The 16,168-nt window shown below is 44.8% G+C and overlaps 1 protein-coding gene across 16 annotated transcripts; it reads left to right on the top strand.

Annotated features, from left to right (window-relative positions):
* Window positions 1–1,545: 1,545 nt before the first annotated feature.
* LOC127932616 (zinc finger protein 37 homolog) lies at window positions 1,546–15,280 on the top strand. 16 transcript variants are annotated; one of them, XM_052528711.1, is made up of 5 exons: window positions 1,546–1,814; window positions 2,039–2,113; window positions 2,264–4,222; window positions 9,256–10,963; window positions 13,614–15,280. In XM_052528711.1, exons 4-5 carry the CDS (start codon window positions 9,821–9,823, stop codon window positions 14,820–14,822), a joined length of 2,352 nt encoding a protein of 783 aa, XP_052384671.1. In that variant the 5' UTR covers window positions 1,546–1,814; window positions 2,039–2,113; window positions 2,264–4,222; window positions 9,256–9,820; the 3' UTR covers window positions 14,823–15,280. The 16 variants fall into 16 exon arrangements, with proteins under 16 accessions (XP_052384671.1, XP_052384670.1, XP_052384666.1 ...); XM_052528710.1 differs by having other exon boundaries at window positions 2,239–4,222; XM_052528706.1 differs by having other exon boundaries at window positions 2,164–4,222.
* The last annotated feature ends 888 nt before the right edge of the window (window positions 15,281–16,168 follow it).

Below are 16,168 nucleotides of genomic sequence, written 5' to 3'. Positions count from 1 at the left end.
AACAAGGAGAAAGGTGACCACAGTCACTGAGCTGCTGGAGAAGAGAGAGGAGATGGTGGAAACCACTTCAATGTCAACACACCCAGTAAGGGAGAAAGAAGGGTCTGGTGGTCACCATGGTGATGTTAGTGGCAGTTGGAGCTGTGTTCAAATTGATGGTTGATGACTTATGGAGCAAAATACAAGATGGTGATGTGAAAATCAATACATTATGACTGCATTGAATTACAGAGCTTTGATCTAAGTTTTGGTTCGACTCATTATTGACTTTTATTTACTCCCATTTTATGTGAGTTTAAATGGTCATATGTCATAATAAGGAGATACATAATTGTCAAAACATTCTATATCATACATTGTTGTCCAACACATTTGTATGCCGAAGTCAAATTCTGTAACAAATCATGAAATAAATTGAGATTTTTTTTAATGTAAACTAATTATTTAACAAATGAAAAGATCTACAGTGTACAAAACATTAAGAACACCTCTTTCCATGACAGACTAACCAGGTGAAAGCTATGATCCCTTATTGATGTCACTTGTTAAATAGTTCAATCAGTGTAGATGAAGGGCCTCCCGCCACGTCAGGTTAAAGATGGCCTCCCGCCACGTTGAGACACAAAGATGAAGGAGAGGAGTCAGGTTAAAGATGGATGAAGGAGCCTTAAAGATGAAGGACCACAGTCAGGTTAAAGATGAAGGGGAAGCCGTCCAGGAAAGATCTCAAAGATGAAGGGGAGGAGTCCTGATGATGGGGGTGATCAGGGGAGTCAGGTTAAAGATGAAGTCAGGAGACAGGTTAAAGATGAAGGATACCCTCAGGTTAAAGAGAAGGAGAGGAGTCAGGTTAAAGATGAAGGGGAAGAGTCACCAAAGATGGTGGAGGAGTGTTAAAGATGGGGAGACCAGCTAAAGATGAAGGACAGGAGTCCAGGTTAAAGATGATGGGGAGGAGTCAGGTTAAAGATGAAGTAGAGGAGACAGGTTAAAGATGAAGGGGAGGAGACAGGTTAAAGATGAAGGGAGAGGAGCAGGTTAAAGATGAAGGGGAGAGTCAGGTTAAAGATGAAGGGACCAGCAGGTTAAAGATGAAGTAGAGGAGACAGGTGGAAAGATGACTGAGAGGACAACAGTTAAAGATGAAGGAGAGGAGTCAGTACCTGAAGGGGCAGATATGATGTCTTAAAGATGAAGGAGACACACAGGTTAAAGATGAAGGAAGGGTCAGGTTAAAGATCAAGGGTGATGGTTAAAGATGAAGGGGAGGAGCTGGTTAAAGATTGATGGTTGATGACTTATGGAGCAAAAGATACAAGATGGTGATGAAAAATCAATACATTATGACTGATTGAATTACAGGCTTTGATGAAGGGTTCGAGTCAGGTTAAAGATGAAGGGGAGGAGTCTTAAAGATGAAGGGGAGGAGTCATTTTATGGACAGTTTAAATGAAGGTCATATGTCAAAGATTAGAGGAGATACATAATTGTCAAAACATTCTATATCATACATTGTTGTTAAACATTTGTATGGGTAGAGTCAAATTCTGTAACAAATCATGAAATAAATTGAGATTTTTTTAATGTAAACTAATTATTTAACAAATGAAAAGATCTACAGTGTACAAAACATTAAGAACACCTCTTTCCATGACAGACTAACCAGGTGAAAGCTATGATCCCTTATTGATGTCACTTGTTAAATAGTTCAATCAGTGTAGATGAAGGGGAGGAGTCAGGTTAAAGATGAAGGGGAGGAGTCAGGTTAAAGATGAAGGAGAGGAGACAGGTTAAAGATGAAGGAGAGGAGACAGGTTAAAGATGAAGGGAAGAGACAGGTTAAAGATGAAGGAGAGGAGACAGGTTAAAGATGAAGGAGAGGAGACAGGTTAAAGATGAAGGGGAGGAGTCAGGTTAAAGATGAAGGGGAGGAGTCAGGTTAAAGATGAAGGGGAGGAGACAGGTTAAAGATGAAGGGGAGGAGACAGGTTAAAGATGAAGGGGAGGAGACAGGTTAAAGATGAAGGAGAGGAGACAGGTTAAAGATGAAGGAGAGGAGACAGGTTAAAGATGAAGGGGAGGAGACAGGTTAAAGATGAAGGGGAGGAGTCAGGTTAAAGATGAAGGACAGGAGTCAGGTTAAAGATGATGGGGAGGAGTCAGGTTAAAGATGAAGGGGAGGAGTCAGGTTAAAGATGAAGGGGAGGAGTCAGGTTAAAGATGAAGGGGAGGAGACAGGTTAAAGATGAAGGAGAGGAGACAGGTTAAAGATGAAGGAGAGGAGACAGGTTAAAGATGAAGGAGAGGAGACAGGTTGAAGATGAAGGGGAGGAGTCAGGTTAAAGATGAAAGGGAGGAGTCAGGTTAAAGATGAAGGAGAGGAGACAGGTTAAAGGAAGGGGAGGAGTCAGGTTAAAGATGAAGGGGAGGAGACAGGTTACAGAAGGATGTTTGATCTTTGAGACATGGGTTGTGTGTGTGTGCCATTCAGAGGGTGAACGGGCAAGACAACATATTTAAGTGCTTTTGAATGGGGTATGGTAGTAGGTGCCAGGCGCACCGGTTTGTGTCAAGAACTGCAACACTGCTGGGTTCTTCCACGCTCAACAGTTGCCGTGTGTATCAAGAATGTTCCACCACCCAAAGGACATCCAGCCAACTTGACACAGCAGTAGGAAGCAGTGGAGTCAACATGGACCAGCGTCTCTGTGGAGTTCGTGCCCAAATGAATTGAGGCTGTTCTGAGGGCAAAAGTGGTGGCTGGTGGGGGTTCAACTCAATATTAGGAAGGTGTCCTTGATGTTTCGTACACTCAGTTTATACTGTCTCTCTAAGGTTTATGTAGAGGTAATGATTGTAGATCGTACACGCACAGATGAATAGGCGAAACCCATAAGAATGGTTGGTATTGTACATCTATTAAATGGAACGAAATGTCTAATTCCTCCACTCCGCTAGGTGGCAGTAATGGTAATGTGGATATCTTGACCAAGAATAGCAGCAGAAGCAGTCACAACTTCCTTTGATCTGTCTGTTCAGGGTTGCCATGTTCGCAGTTTTGACATTTGGCCAACTTTGAAAATGATGTCACAGGTGAAAATGTATTGGTTGCGGGTTTTTGGGCTACTTCTAAGTTGCACCGCGGTCGCCATGGCATTTCTCTTAAAAAATAAACACTGGCTGTTGACAAACATTCAGTTGATATACATACAAATATTTTATCCAATGATTGAAATTAAGACCGATCCTCAGTAGCCCATCCCAGCAGGTTACAGGGAAACACAAGCACTTCTTACCTCAAATCACCAAACTATTCATGTAGAATAAATGAGTATTAATTTGAACTAAGCAATACGCTAAATTGTTCAGTTTACATTTTGCCTCGTCTACTGTAGACTATCTGAAATTAGATGTAGGCCTATCAGGGGCTATAGGCTACCTGCATCTATCTAAGCAAACCATGGCAACGTTGAATTACAATCATAACCCCAGATTTTAGTTTGTAGCCTTTGCTTATTAAAGTGACAAGGCAATCTCACAAATGGTCAATTTATAACGGTTTGTCATCTTAACATCTGGCTTCATACTAACAGCACAATTGACAGAAAATAGCCAAACATTCAGGTTTATTTTCTCCATCCAAAGTGTTTCTCACTCAGATTTGTAGATCCTCCGTCCCTGAACATTGTCCAACTTTTCATCACTCAAACTCTGTGTATTGATCTATAGTTATGCACAAAAGTGATTTATTTACAATTATAACCCGAGTTCGAGCCCTGAATGCTGGTTGGCTGAACGCTGTGGTATATCAGACCATATACCATATGGGTATGACAACTTTTACGTTGGTAACCAGTTTATAATAGCAATAAGGCACCCTGGAGGTTTGTAGTATATGTCCAATAAGGTTTTATCCAGGCACTCTGCGTTGCTTCACGCATAACACATTTAGCATGTAGTTACGTCTATGTTCCTTGTTAATAGGCTAATAACGTTATGGGAAAATTGTTTATTACAACTCATCTCTTGATGTGAACTTTTTTTTTGTCCTCGTTCAGGTCTTTTGCGCAGGTTTTTCACATGACCTGGCAACCCTGTGTATGGATAACAGTGTTTATTACAAACAGGGATCGTAATTATTTTTCAGAGATAAATGTATTCGCTTGTCGGACCAACCCGGATCACTCATACTCGCTGAAGATTGCTGCCTCCGTCTCTGCAGGTAGACTGTCCGTTTCTAGACTTGACAGTTAATGCAGTTGTTGTCTCTCCAGGCTGAATCACATCCGGCCGTGATTGGGAGTCCCATAGGGCGGCGCACAATTGGCCCAGCGTCGTCCGGGTTTAGCCTGGGGTAGGCCGTCATTGTAAATAATCATTTGTTCTTAACTGACTTGCCTAGTTAGAAAAATATAATAATTTAGGGCTTCCCTCGTGCCCCTTTTCACCTAATAACGTTAGCAGCTAGCTACTGTAGCTAGCTTCCGACCGGAACATAACCAAACCACGACCAACAACAGATAGACTATACAGCTACAAGTAGCGAGTGGAGTTACAAATGAACTATAATAAACAAGTTAAATGTATTACCTGTGATCAAATATTTTTCACACACATAGCTACGTGTTGCCTACTGTACTTGGACACCTGCTCCCTGCATTTCCCACTCTCCAATGGCGAATAGACTGAAGGCACACAGGCTTTATTTCCTTGTTTGCGATCCGCAGGTCGGGATTTTTTATCTGGTTCCATGTACATTAAACATGTTATGTTATTGTTGTAAAATCGACAACGAAGATGGTGGTGAATGGGAAAGAATGTTTGTTTTCCCCAATTTATGGGCGTGGTCGATGGTAATTTATTTGTATTACTTGAATATAGACTCGGACAGTTCTGCTCATACAATGAACAAAAATATAAACGCATTAAACTGTTGGTCCCATGTTTAATTTGCTGAACTATTGTTTCCAACACTGTTAGTGAGCATTTCTCCTTAGCCAATATAATCCATCCATTGGACAGGTCTGGCATATCAACAAGCTGATTATGATCATTACACAGGTGCACCTTGTGCTGGGGATAATAAAAGGCCACTCGAAAACATGCACTTATGTCACACAACACCACAGATGTCTCAAGTTTTGAGGGTACGTGCAAATGGTATGCTGACTGCAGGAATGTCCACCAGAGCTGTTGCCAGATAAGTTAATGTTCATTTATTTACCGTAAAGCCACCGCCAACTTCACTTCAGAGAATTTGGCAGTAGGTCCAACCGGCCTCACTACCACAGACCACATGTATGGCGTTTGAGTGGGCGAACGGTTTGCTGACGTCAACGTGGTGAAAAGTGCCCCATGGTGGCGATGGGGTTATGGTATGTGCAGGCATAAGCTATGGACAACAAACACAATTGCATTTTATCGATGGCAATTTGATTGCACAAACATATTGTGACGAGATCCTGAGGCCCATTTAAAAAAAATCTAATGTGACCAACGGATGCATATCTGTTTTACCAGTCATGAGAAATCCATAGATTAGGGCCTAATGAATTGATTTAAATTGACTGATTTCCTCATATTCATTGTAATTCCGTATTTGGTAGTGAGTGGAAACACCAAGCAGATGCTTCACATTTATACATCTGTCTCATTGTTCCTTCATGAGTCGTAAAACCTGGAAATGTTTTTTTCACAATTCATTTTTCCCATCTGGGAATTTAGAACTACTAGATATAAGGTCAGTGTTTCGTGTAGGCTTACCCTGGCGTGACATTTTGATAACAACGGTCTCTCGGACAAGATAACTTTTATCAATAATTAGCATAGCACATTTTGGGGAGTAAATTGAGGTGAATATAGTGATAAAACTCCCCTTGTCCAAGAGAGAATTCCAAGGCTATCAAAACGTCAGGCCAAGGTAAGCGTACACCAAACACACAATTCATTTGAATGTGAGAAATTAATGGCGGAAAAACCTTTGTAACCATTTCCGTGTTTTTATGGCCATTATGACACATCCACTGTGGTGGACGATTCCGAGCCCAACAAAAACGTATTGCAACCTATGTGTTGTGATGATTGCATTGTTTGCTCTAGAACCTGTTAGGTCATAAGCCTTGCCTCAATAAGAAGACAGTGGCAGAATATTCAACCACACCTTTGTTTCATCACAAGTCCACAAAGCATATTGCATCTAACAAACTCTTACTTGACCTACAGCATGGTCAAGCAAATGAATGTCTCCCACATTTTCAAACTACTAAACAACTACTGAATTTAGAACCACGGAGAGTTACCGCAAGTCGCAAAGAAAACAGGAGCTGCCTCCACTATTCCAGCACCAGGTCAACATCATCAAATCACGTGTGCTTATTAGTCTAGGACAGTGACAATAAAAGGTATTGAAAAACCATTTAGTTCAATCAACGTAAGCTAAATATGATGTGGCAGTCCATGGTTCTGCTTTGTGTGTGCGATCATGCAAGTAGAAAAAACATGTTGACTCTCCCCAGTTCTAGAGAACAATGCCTTCCTCTTCTTTTTCCATGTTGATGAAACGGTCTATGACGGTCATACAGTAAACACTTTCATTTGTTGTTGTCCTGTGCTACCTGGCTAAAATGCTGGCTCATCATCCTAACTTCCTTTCATGGGCAATGTTAGCTAGTTAACATTAGCTTTCTACATCTAGCTACATATTGAACTTCCATCCTTATAATCATTGGCCAGTATGGAGAATTAAGTAAAACCACAAGTCCAAATCCCTATCTCCATCCACGTCTAATTTAGGAAAAGGCCAATTTTATCTAGCTAGCTAGAATACCGAAGGACAACAACACAACGAGATGCAACAATTCATGTTGTTCCTGTCAATTACTTATTTCTCTTGATGTTATAGGAGTGAAGCAAAATCCAAACTGGCATCCCTTGACCCTTTTTTTGGTGTGCCAGGACCAATCACAGCTGAGCTCACTCAGTTTAGCTCAATGCTGATTGGCTACTATTTTATACTTTTTCTTTATCACGGGAGGCCAAATGCTTGCTGGCTTCCCTTGCATTCAGCTACGGCTAGCATCAATGTCATAGTCTTTCTGACCAGACAGCATCAGATAGATGGCCTACACATACAGAGATCCCTTGCATTCAGCTACGGCCAGCATCAATGTCATAGTCTTTCTGACCAGACAGCATCAGATAGATGGCCTACACATACAGACAGCCCTTGCATTCAGCTACGGCTAGCATCAATGTCATAGTCTTTCTGACCAGACAGCATCAGATAGATGGCCTACACATACAGAGATCCCTTGCATTCAGCTACGGCCAGCATCAATGTCATAGTCTTTCTGACCAGACAGCATCAGATAGATGGCCTACACATACAGAGATCCCTTGCATTCAGCTACGGCCAGCATCAATGCCATAGTGTTTCTGACCAGACAGCATCAGATAGATGGCCTACACATACAGGGACAGGGGGGCACTGTTTCGCTTGCTCGGATGCTTTCTCGGGTGAGATACATTCAGCCTCTTGCAAATTGAAGAAGGAAAATTATGAAAAGACAAAGCTAAAATATTTTTTTTGTTTTTCTTGGTCAATTTTTTAGGCTGGTTTCCCTTGGCAACCATAAACACACCACTGCATGTGTCTATACTTAGATTTAAATGTGTCCACATTGTGTCCGGAATCCCTTTTCCCAAGTTGTATTCAAATGCCAGCATGCATTCTGCAGTGGACTAGGCAAAATATGATAATTACACAACAACATGTTGGCAGTAGCTAAATACTATAGCTAACCTCTGGCGCTAACCATCAAGCTAGAAAGCAAAGCTAAAGCGATTGTAAACGGTTATCATAACTGTAGCCAAACATGTTTCATTCTATATATTAGCTAGCTGGCTAGCATTTGGCAAGCAAACATTTCTCATACGGTAGGAATGTATATTCCACAGATAAATAAGAAGAGGCAGGGGTGGCAAAAGTAGCTAGCTAGCCAGAGTCAATTCACCCCCACCTGTTGGGCTTTTCCCGCAGTTCTGTTAACGACGGTGAAGGCAAGTGTTCGGCAGGTGGGAGTGAAGGATACTGTAGAGCGTTCAAACATTATTTCATTCAATGTTTATGACAAAATGTTCAATAGAGAATTTGCATCAGAAAAACAATAGTCTGAATTCTATGTCTCTACCATATACAGTGCCTTCGGAAAGTATTTAGACCCCTTGATGTTTTACAAATGTTGTTAGGTTACAGCCTTATTCTAAAATTGATTACATCGTTTTCAATCTACACACAATACCCCATAATGACTAAGGTATGATGCTACTAGCTTGGCACACCTGTATTTATTGTTGCTGTAGAGATGGTTGTCCTTCTGGAAGGTTCTCCCATCTCCACAGAGGAACTCTAAAGCTCTGTCAGGTGACCATCCCTGACCAAGGCCCTCCTCCCCAGATTGATCAGTTTGGCCAGGCGGCCAGCTCTAGGAAGAATCTTGGTGGTTTCAAACGTCTTCCATTTTAAAAATGATGGAGGCCACTGTGTTGTTGGGGACCTTCAATGCTGCATAAATGTTTTGGTACCCTTCCCCAGATCTGTGCCTCGACACAATCCTCAATTTCGAGTCTCAGAGCAAAGGGTCTGAATACTTTTGTGATTAATTTTTTTTTTTTTGCAAACATTTCTAAAAACCTGTTTTTGCTTTGTCATTATTGGGTATTGTGTGTAGATGGCTGAGGATTTTAGTATTTCTTTTTTTCAATTTTTAGTAATTTAATGTAACAAAAGGTGGACAATTCAAGGGGTCTGAATACATTCTGAAGGCACTGTATGTACATCAATAGTTGAATAAGATGTACTTGACTAGAATATACTGTACTTATGAAATGGGTAAAACAGTATGTAAACATTATTGAAGTGACCAGTGTTCCATGTCTATGTACATAGGGCAGCAGCCTCTAAGGTGCAGGGATGAGTAATTGGGTGATAGTCAGCTATTGAGAGCGACTTAAGTTCAGGGCAGGATACTGGATAGAGGCCTGCTAGAGATAGCTATTTAAAAGTCTGATGGCCATGAGATAGAAGCTGTTTTTCAATCTTTCGGTCCCAGCTTTGATGCACCTGAATGGACCTCACCTTCTGGATAATAGCGGGGCGAACAGGCCTTGGATTCCCTTATTCTGATTTTGTCAATTTGAATTTGTCTAGTTGATATTCTTCTTTATTCTTACATGTCTTTCCATTACTTCTTACAGATGATGACCAGCTCTGTCTTATAAGGAGAAGACAAGCCATCACAGTCACCCAAATGGCACCAGCCTAGAGCTGTCTTATAAGGAGAAGACAAGCCATCACAGTTACCCACATGGCACCAGCCTAGAGCTGTCTTATAAGGAGAAGACAAGCCATCACAATCACCCACATGGCACCAGCCTAGAGCTGTCTTATAAGGAGAAGACAAGCCATCACAGTTACCCACATGGCACCAGCCTAGAGCTGTCTTATAAGGAGAAGACAAGCCATCACAATCACCCACATGGCACCAGCCTAGAGCTGTCTTATAAGGAGAAGACAAGCCATCACAGTTACCCACATGGCACCAGCCTAGAGCTGTCTTATAAGGAGAAGACAAGCCATCACAGTTACCCACATGGCACCAGCCTAGAGCTGTCTTATAAGGAGAAGACAAGCCATCACAATCACCCACATGGCACCAGCCTAGAGCTATAAGACCCTGGAAGTTTGAAACATTTACTGATATGAAGGCTGTTAGTTTAACAGAACAAGTTTCTCTGCCCAGGTTAACTACATCAACTTAAAATGGAGGAAGGAGATTCTCTGCATAGCGTTAACCTGAATCAACTCAAGATGGAGGAAGGAGATTCTCTGCATAGCGTTAACCTGAATCAACTCAAGATGGAGGAAGGAGATTCTCTGCATAGCGTTAACCTGAATCAACTCAAGATGGAGGAAGGAGATTCTCTGCATAGCGTTAACCTGAATCAACTCAAGATGGAGGAAGGAGATTCTCTGCACAGCGTTAACCTGAATCAACTCAAGATGGAGGAAGGAGATTCTCTGCATAGCGTTAACCTGAATCAACTCAAGATGGAGGAAGGAGATTCTCTGCACAGCGTTAACCTGAATCAACTCAAGATGGAGGAAGGAGATTCTCTGCATAGCGTTAACCTGAATCAACTCAAGATGGAGGAAGGAGATTCTCTGCATAGCGTTAACCTGAATCAACTCAAGATGGAGGAAGGAGATTCTCTGCATAGCGTTAACCTGAATCAACTCAAGATGGAGGAAGGAGATTCTCTGCATAGCGTTAACCTGAATCAACTCAAGATGGAGGAAGGAGATTCTCTGCACAGCGTTAACCTGAATCAACTCAAGATGGAGGAAGGAGATTCTCTGCACAGCGTTAACCTGAATCAACTCAAGATGGAGGAAGGAGATTCTCTGCACAGCGTTAACCTGAATCAACTCAAGATGGAGGAAGGAGATTCTCTGCACAGCGTTAACCTGAATCAACTCAAGATGGAGGAAGGAGATTCTCTGCATAGCGTTAACCTGAATCAACTCAAGATGGAGGAAGGAGATTCTCTGCATAGCGTTAACCTGAATCAACTCAAAATGTCCGCTGCTGTTTCTTTACCCATCTTAAGACTCCACAGACTGACAAAGGATCAACTGTCTCTCTGTGCTCCCAGACTTAACCAGAACAACCCGAAGAAGAACAACAAACCAGGCAGAAAACCAACGAAGAAGAAAAACACCACCAGCAGAGGAAAGAAACAATCCACAGGAAATGGACACAACTCTGCTGACAACAAAAGTGTTTCTAGCCAGGTATCACTAGTGTCTAGACATCAGCACTGCCCGAAGGGAAGCAAAAATAAACCCAAGATCATTCTCAAACTCTCCCGCTCCATCTTGAGGCCTGACGCAGCAAAACAAGAGGTGGGTTTAAACTTGTAGCTTTTAAATTAAAATGTAATTGAGATCTTTTATACCAGTTGTATCTGTGTGAATTTTGCAGCTTCAGTTCATTCGGAAAGTACTCGACTTTTTCCACATTGTTTTACTTTTTCCACATATATTTTTTTTATCACGATACCCCATAATGACAAAGCAAAACAGGTTGTTAGAAATGTTTATCAATCTACACACGATACCCCATAATGACAAAGCAAAACAGGTTGTTAGAAATGTTTATCAATCTACACACGATACCCCATAATGACAAAGCAAAACAGGTTGTTAGAAATGTTTATCAATCTACACACGATACCCCATAATGACAAAGCAAAACAGGTTGTTAGAAATGTTTATCAATCTACACACGATACCCCATAATGACAAAGCAAAACAGGTTGTTAGAAAGGTTTATCAATCTACACACGATACCCCATAATGACAAAGCAAAACAGGTTGTTAGAAATGTTTATCAATCTACACACGATACCCCATAATGACAAAGCAAAACAGGTTGTTAGAAATGTTTACAAAGTATACAGACACTTTGCTATGAGACTCAAAATTGTGCTCAGGTCCATTCTGTTTCCCTTGATCATCCTTGATATGTTTCTACAACTTGATTGGAGTCCATCTGTGGTAAATTCAATTGATTGGACATGATTTCCACAGTTGACAGTGTATGTCAGAGATAAAACCAAGCCATGAGGTCGAAGGAATTGTCCGTAGAGCTCCGAGACAGGATTGTGTCGAGGCACAGATCTGGGGAAGGGTACCAAAAAATGTCTGCAGCATTGAAGGTCCCCAAGAACACAGTTGCCTCCATCATTTTTAAATGAAAGACGTTTGGAACCACCAAGAGTCCTGACCAGGAAGCCGATGGTCACTCGGACAGAGCTCGGACAGAGCTCCAGAGTTCCTCTGTGGAGATGGTTGTCCTCCTGGAAGGTTCGTCCGTCTCTGCAGCACTCCACGAACCAGGCTTTTATGGTAAAGAGGCCAGATGGAAGCCACTCCTCAGTAAAAGGCACATGACAGCCTGCTTGGAGTTTGCCAAAAGGCACCTAAAGGACTCTGACCATGAAAAACAAGATTCTCTGGTCTGATGAAACCAAGATTAAACTATTTTGGCCTGAATGCCAAGCGTCACGTCTGGAGGGAATCTGGCACCATCTCTACTGTGAAGCATGGTGGTGGCAGCATCATACTGTGGGGATGCTTTTCAACGGCAGGGACTGGGAAACTAGTCAGGATCGAGGCAAAGATGAACAGAGCAAAGTACAGAGAGATCCTTGATGAAAACCTGCTCCAGAGCACTCAGGACCTCAGACTGGGGCGAAGGTTCTCCTTCCAACAGGAAAACCACCCGAAGCTCACAGCCAAGACACCACAGGAGTGGCTTCGGGACAAGTTTCTGAATGACCTTGAGTGGCTCATCCAGAGCCCGGACTTGAACCCGATTGAACATCTCTGGAGAGACCTGAAAATAACAGTGTAGCAACTCTCCCCATCCAACCTGACAGAGCTGGAGAGGATCTGCAGAGAAGCAACACTCCCCATCCAACCTGACAGAGCTGGAGAGGATCTGCAGAGAAGCAACACTCCCCATCCAACCTGACAGAGCTGGAGAGGATCTGCAGAGAAGCAACACTCCCCATCCAACCTGACAGAGCTGGAGAGGATCTGCAGAGAAGCAACACTCCCCATCCAACCTGACAGAGCTGGAGAGGATCTGCAGAGAAGCAACACTCCCCATCCAACCTGACAGAGCTGGAGAGGATCTGCAGAGAAGCAACACTCCCCATCCAACCTGACAGAGCTGGAGAGGATCTGCAGAGAAGCAACACTCCCCATCCAACCTGACAGAGCTGGAGAGGATCTGCAGAGAAGCAACACTCCCCATCCAACCTGACAGAGCTTGAGAGGTTCTGCAGAGAAGCAACACTCCCCATCCAACCTGACAGAGCTGGAGAGGTTCTGCAGAGAAGCAACACTCCCCATCCAACCTGACAGAGCTGGAGAGGATCTGCAGAGAAGCAACACTCCCCATCCAACCTGACAGAGCTTGAGAGGTTCTGCAGAGAAGCAACACTCCCCATCCAACCTGACAGAGCATGAGAGGATCTGCAGAGAAGCAACACTCCCCATCCAACCTGACAGAGCTTGAGAGGTTCTGCAGAGAAGCAACACTCCCCATCCAACCTGACAGAGCTTGAGAGGATCTGCAGAGAAGAATGGGGAGAAACTCCCCAAATACAGGTGTGCCAAGCTTGTAGCGTCATACCCAAGAAGACTCAAGGCTTTAATCACTGCCAAAGGTGCTTCAATAAAGTACTGAGTAAAGGATCTGAATACTTACGTAAATGTGATCGTTTTTTACTTTTTAATACATTTAAAAACATTTTTATTTTTTTAAAACAGTTTTTGCTTTGTCATTATTGGGTATTGTTTATAGATTGAGGGGTGAGGGGTGTATTTAATCAATTTTAGAACGAGGCTAATGTAAGATTGAGGAAAAAGTCAAGGGGTCTGAATACTTTCAGAGTGCACTGTATATATTTACTAGATATCTTAACGTATCTTACTATCACTTAAGTTTCCTCTTGGAAAATAAAGCTCTTTTATTCTAAACCAGGTGAAACAAGAGATGGACGAGCTGCCTATCGGTACAAGAAGTGATGAACACTGGTTGAACTCTGTGAAGACAGAGAGCTACGACCCAGAGATGGGTAACACCAGGGGACCTACAGAGAGCGACCCCAGGACAGATGCACATCACCTGGGTATGAAGATGAAGGATGCCCCCCTGTACCACCAGGATGGAGGGAGGCGGCTGCAGTCGTCTACCGTTCAGCCATTCAATCCGGCTGCGTTGCGTTCTGACCTGGAATGTTGGCCTCACAACCAGAAGGTCCCCAGGTTCCCGTGTCCAGACTGCGGCCAGAAGTTCTTCTCCAAAATTCAGTTTAAGTTTCATTCCCGGAGCCACTCACAGTACCGGCCGCACTCCTGTGAGGTGTGTCATAAAACCTTCTCCCGGAAAGGCAGTCTAGACGAGCACCGACCAATCCATGAGGTGGAGCGCCCCTTCGCCTGCCTCCAATGCGGCAGGACCTTCACGTTCAAATCCAACCTGACCCGGCACATGCGGTTCCACAGCGACGCACGGCCCTACGTCTGCCCCCAGTGCGGCCAAAGCTTCAAAATCTCCGACCACCTGAAGAGCCACATGACGGCCCACAGCGGGAATAAACCGTACTTGTGCCCGGAGTGCGGCCAGAGTTTTGTCCGTTACATTAGTCTGAAGTATCACCGGCTGAGCCACACCGGCGAGCGCCCGCTGTCCTGCCCAGAGTGTCCCATGACCTTTGCCCGGCCGCACACCCTTATGATCCACCGGCGACAGCACAGCAGGAAAACGCTGTTCTCTTGCCAGGACTGTGGGAAGCAGTTCAACGAGGGGTACCAACTGAAAGACCACGTTACAATGAAACACACAGGGGAGAAACCATACAAATGCTCAGAGTGTGACAAGTGCTTCATCACTTCGGCGTCTCGTAAAGTGCACATGGTTGTCCATACAGGAGAGAAGCCGTACAAATGCACAGAGTGCTGTAGGAGATACAGTCAGAGTGGGCATCTAGCGCAGCACATGAGGAGACACACAGGGGAGAAACCATACAAATGCGCCGAGTGTGACAAGTGCTTCATCACTTCGGCGTCTCGTAAAGTGCACATGGTTGTCCACACAGGAGAGAAGCCGTACAAATGCACAGAGTGCTGTAGGAGCTACAGTCAGAGTGGGTCCCTGAAGAGGCACAAGTGTGAGCAGCAAACCAGGTGAAAGGAACCTCGGGGGCTACGCCCCAAATGGCACCCTATTCTCTAAATTGTGCACTAGGGACCATAGGATTCTGGTCAAAAGTAGAGCACTGAATAGGGTGCCATTTGGCACACAGCCCCAGTGTTCTGAATGTAGGAAGTGGAGAGAAGTGGGAAGTGGGTCCTTAAAGCAGTACAGCAGCCACATAGGTGAGAGGGTTCTCAGGTGTTTTGACGAGGGGAACTGGACTTTGTTCATACATACACCTACTGCGTTCCCTATTCCCTAATATAGTGCACTACTTAATGACCAAATAAACCTACAGCTCTGATCAAAAGTAGTGTTGTTTCCCCTCTCCATGTTACTGTTCCCCCCTCCCCGCGTTACTATTCCCTCCTCCCCGCGTTACTGTTCCCTCCTCCCCGTGTTACTGTTCCCCCCTCCCCGTGTTACTGTTCCCCCCTCCCCGTGTTACTGTTCCCCCCCGCGTTACCCCCCCCCCTGTGTTACTGTTCCCCCCCCCGTGTTACTGTTCCCCCTCCCCGTGTTACTGTTCCCCCTCCCAGTGTTACTGTTCCCCCCCCCCCGTGTTACTGTTCCCCCCTCCCCGTGTTACTGTTCCCCCTCCCCGTGTTACTGTTCCCCCTCCCCGTGTTACTGTTCCCCCCGTGTTACTGTCCCCCCCCCGTGTTACTGTTCCCCCCTCCCCGTGTTACTGTTCCCCCTCCCCGTGTTACTGTTCCCCCCCCCGTGTTACTGTTCCCCCCCCCCTCCCCCGTGTTACTGTTCCCCCCCTCCCCCCGTGTTACTGTTCCCCCTCCCCGTGTTACTGTTCCCCCCTCCCTGTTCCCCGTGTTACTGTTCCCCCCCCTCCCCGTGTTACTGTTCCCCTCCCCGTGTTACTGTTCCCCCCTCCCCGTGTTACTGTTCCCCCTCCCCGTGTTACTGTTCCCCCCCCCCCCGTGTTACTGTTCCCCCTCCCCCCTCCCCGTGTTACTGTTCCCCCTCCCCCGTGTTACTGTTCCCCCTCCCCGTGTTACTGTTCCCCCCTCCCCGTGTTACTGTTCCCCCCCCCCCGTGTTACTGTTCCCCCCTCCCCGTGTTACTGTTCCCCCCTCCCCGTGTTACTGTTCCCCCCTCCCCGTGTTACTGTTCCCCCCCTCCCCGTGTTACTGTTCCCCCCTCCCCGTGTTACTGTTCCCCCCTCCCAGTGTTACTGTTCCCCCCCCCGTGTTACTGTTCCCCCCCCGTCCCCCCCCTCCCCGTGTTACTGTTCCCCCCTCCCCGTGTTACTGTTCCCCCCCCGTGTTACTCCCCCCGTGTTACTGTTCCCCCGTGTTACTCCCCCTCCCCGTGTTACTGTTCCC

Source organism: Oncorhynchus keta, chromosome 10 (assembly GCF_023373465.1).
Source record: "Oncorhynchus keta strain PuntledgeMale-10-30-2019 chromosome 10, Oket_V2, whole genome shotgun sequence".
NCBI lineage: Eukaryota > Metazoa > Chordata > Actinopteri > Salmoniformes > Salmonidae > Oncorhynchus > Oncorhynchus keta.
This window is presented reverse-complemented; position numbering and strand designations above follow the sequence as displayed.

What these genes read in the sequence shown, in the direction of transcription:
- LOC127932616 (XM_052528712.1), top strand. Translation starts at nt 9,821, where the DNA reads ATGGAGGAAGGAGATTCTCTGCATAGCGTTAACCTGAATCAACTCAAG. An exon ending in CTGACGCAGCAAAACAAGAG is followed by an intron (nt 10,964 to 13,613) that starts GTGGGTTTAAAC and finishes ATTCTAAACCAG; the next exon opens with GTGAAACAAGAGATGGACGA.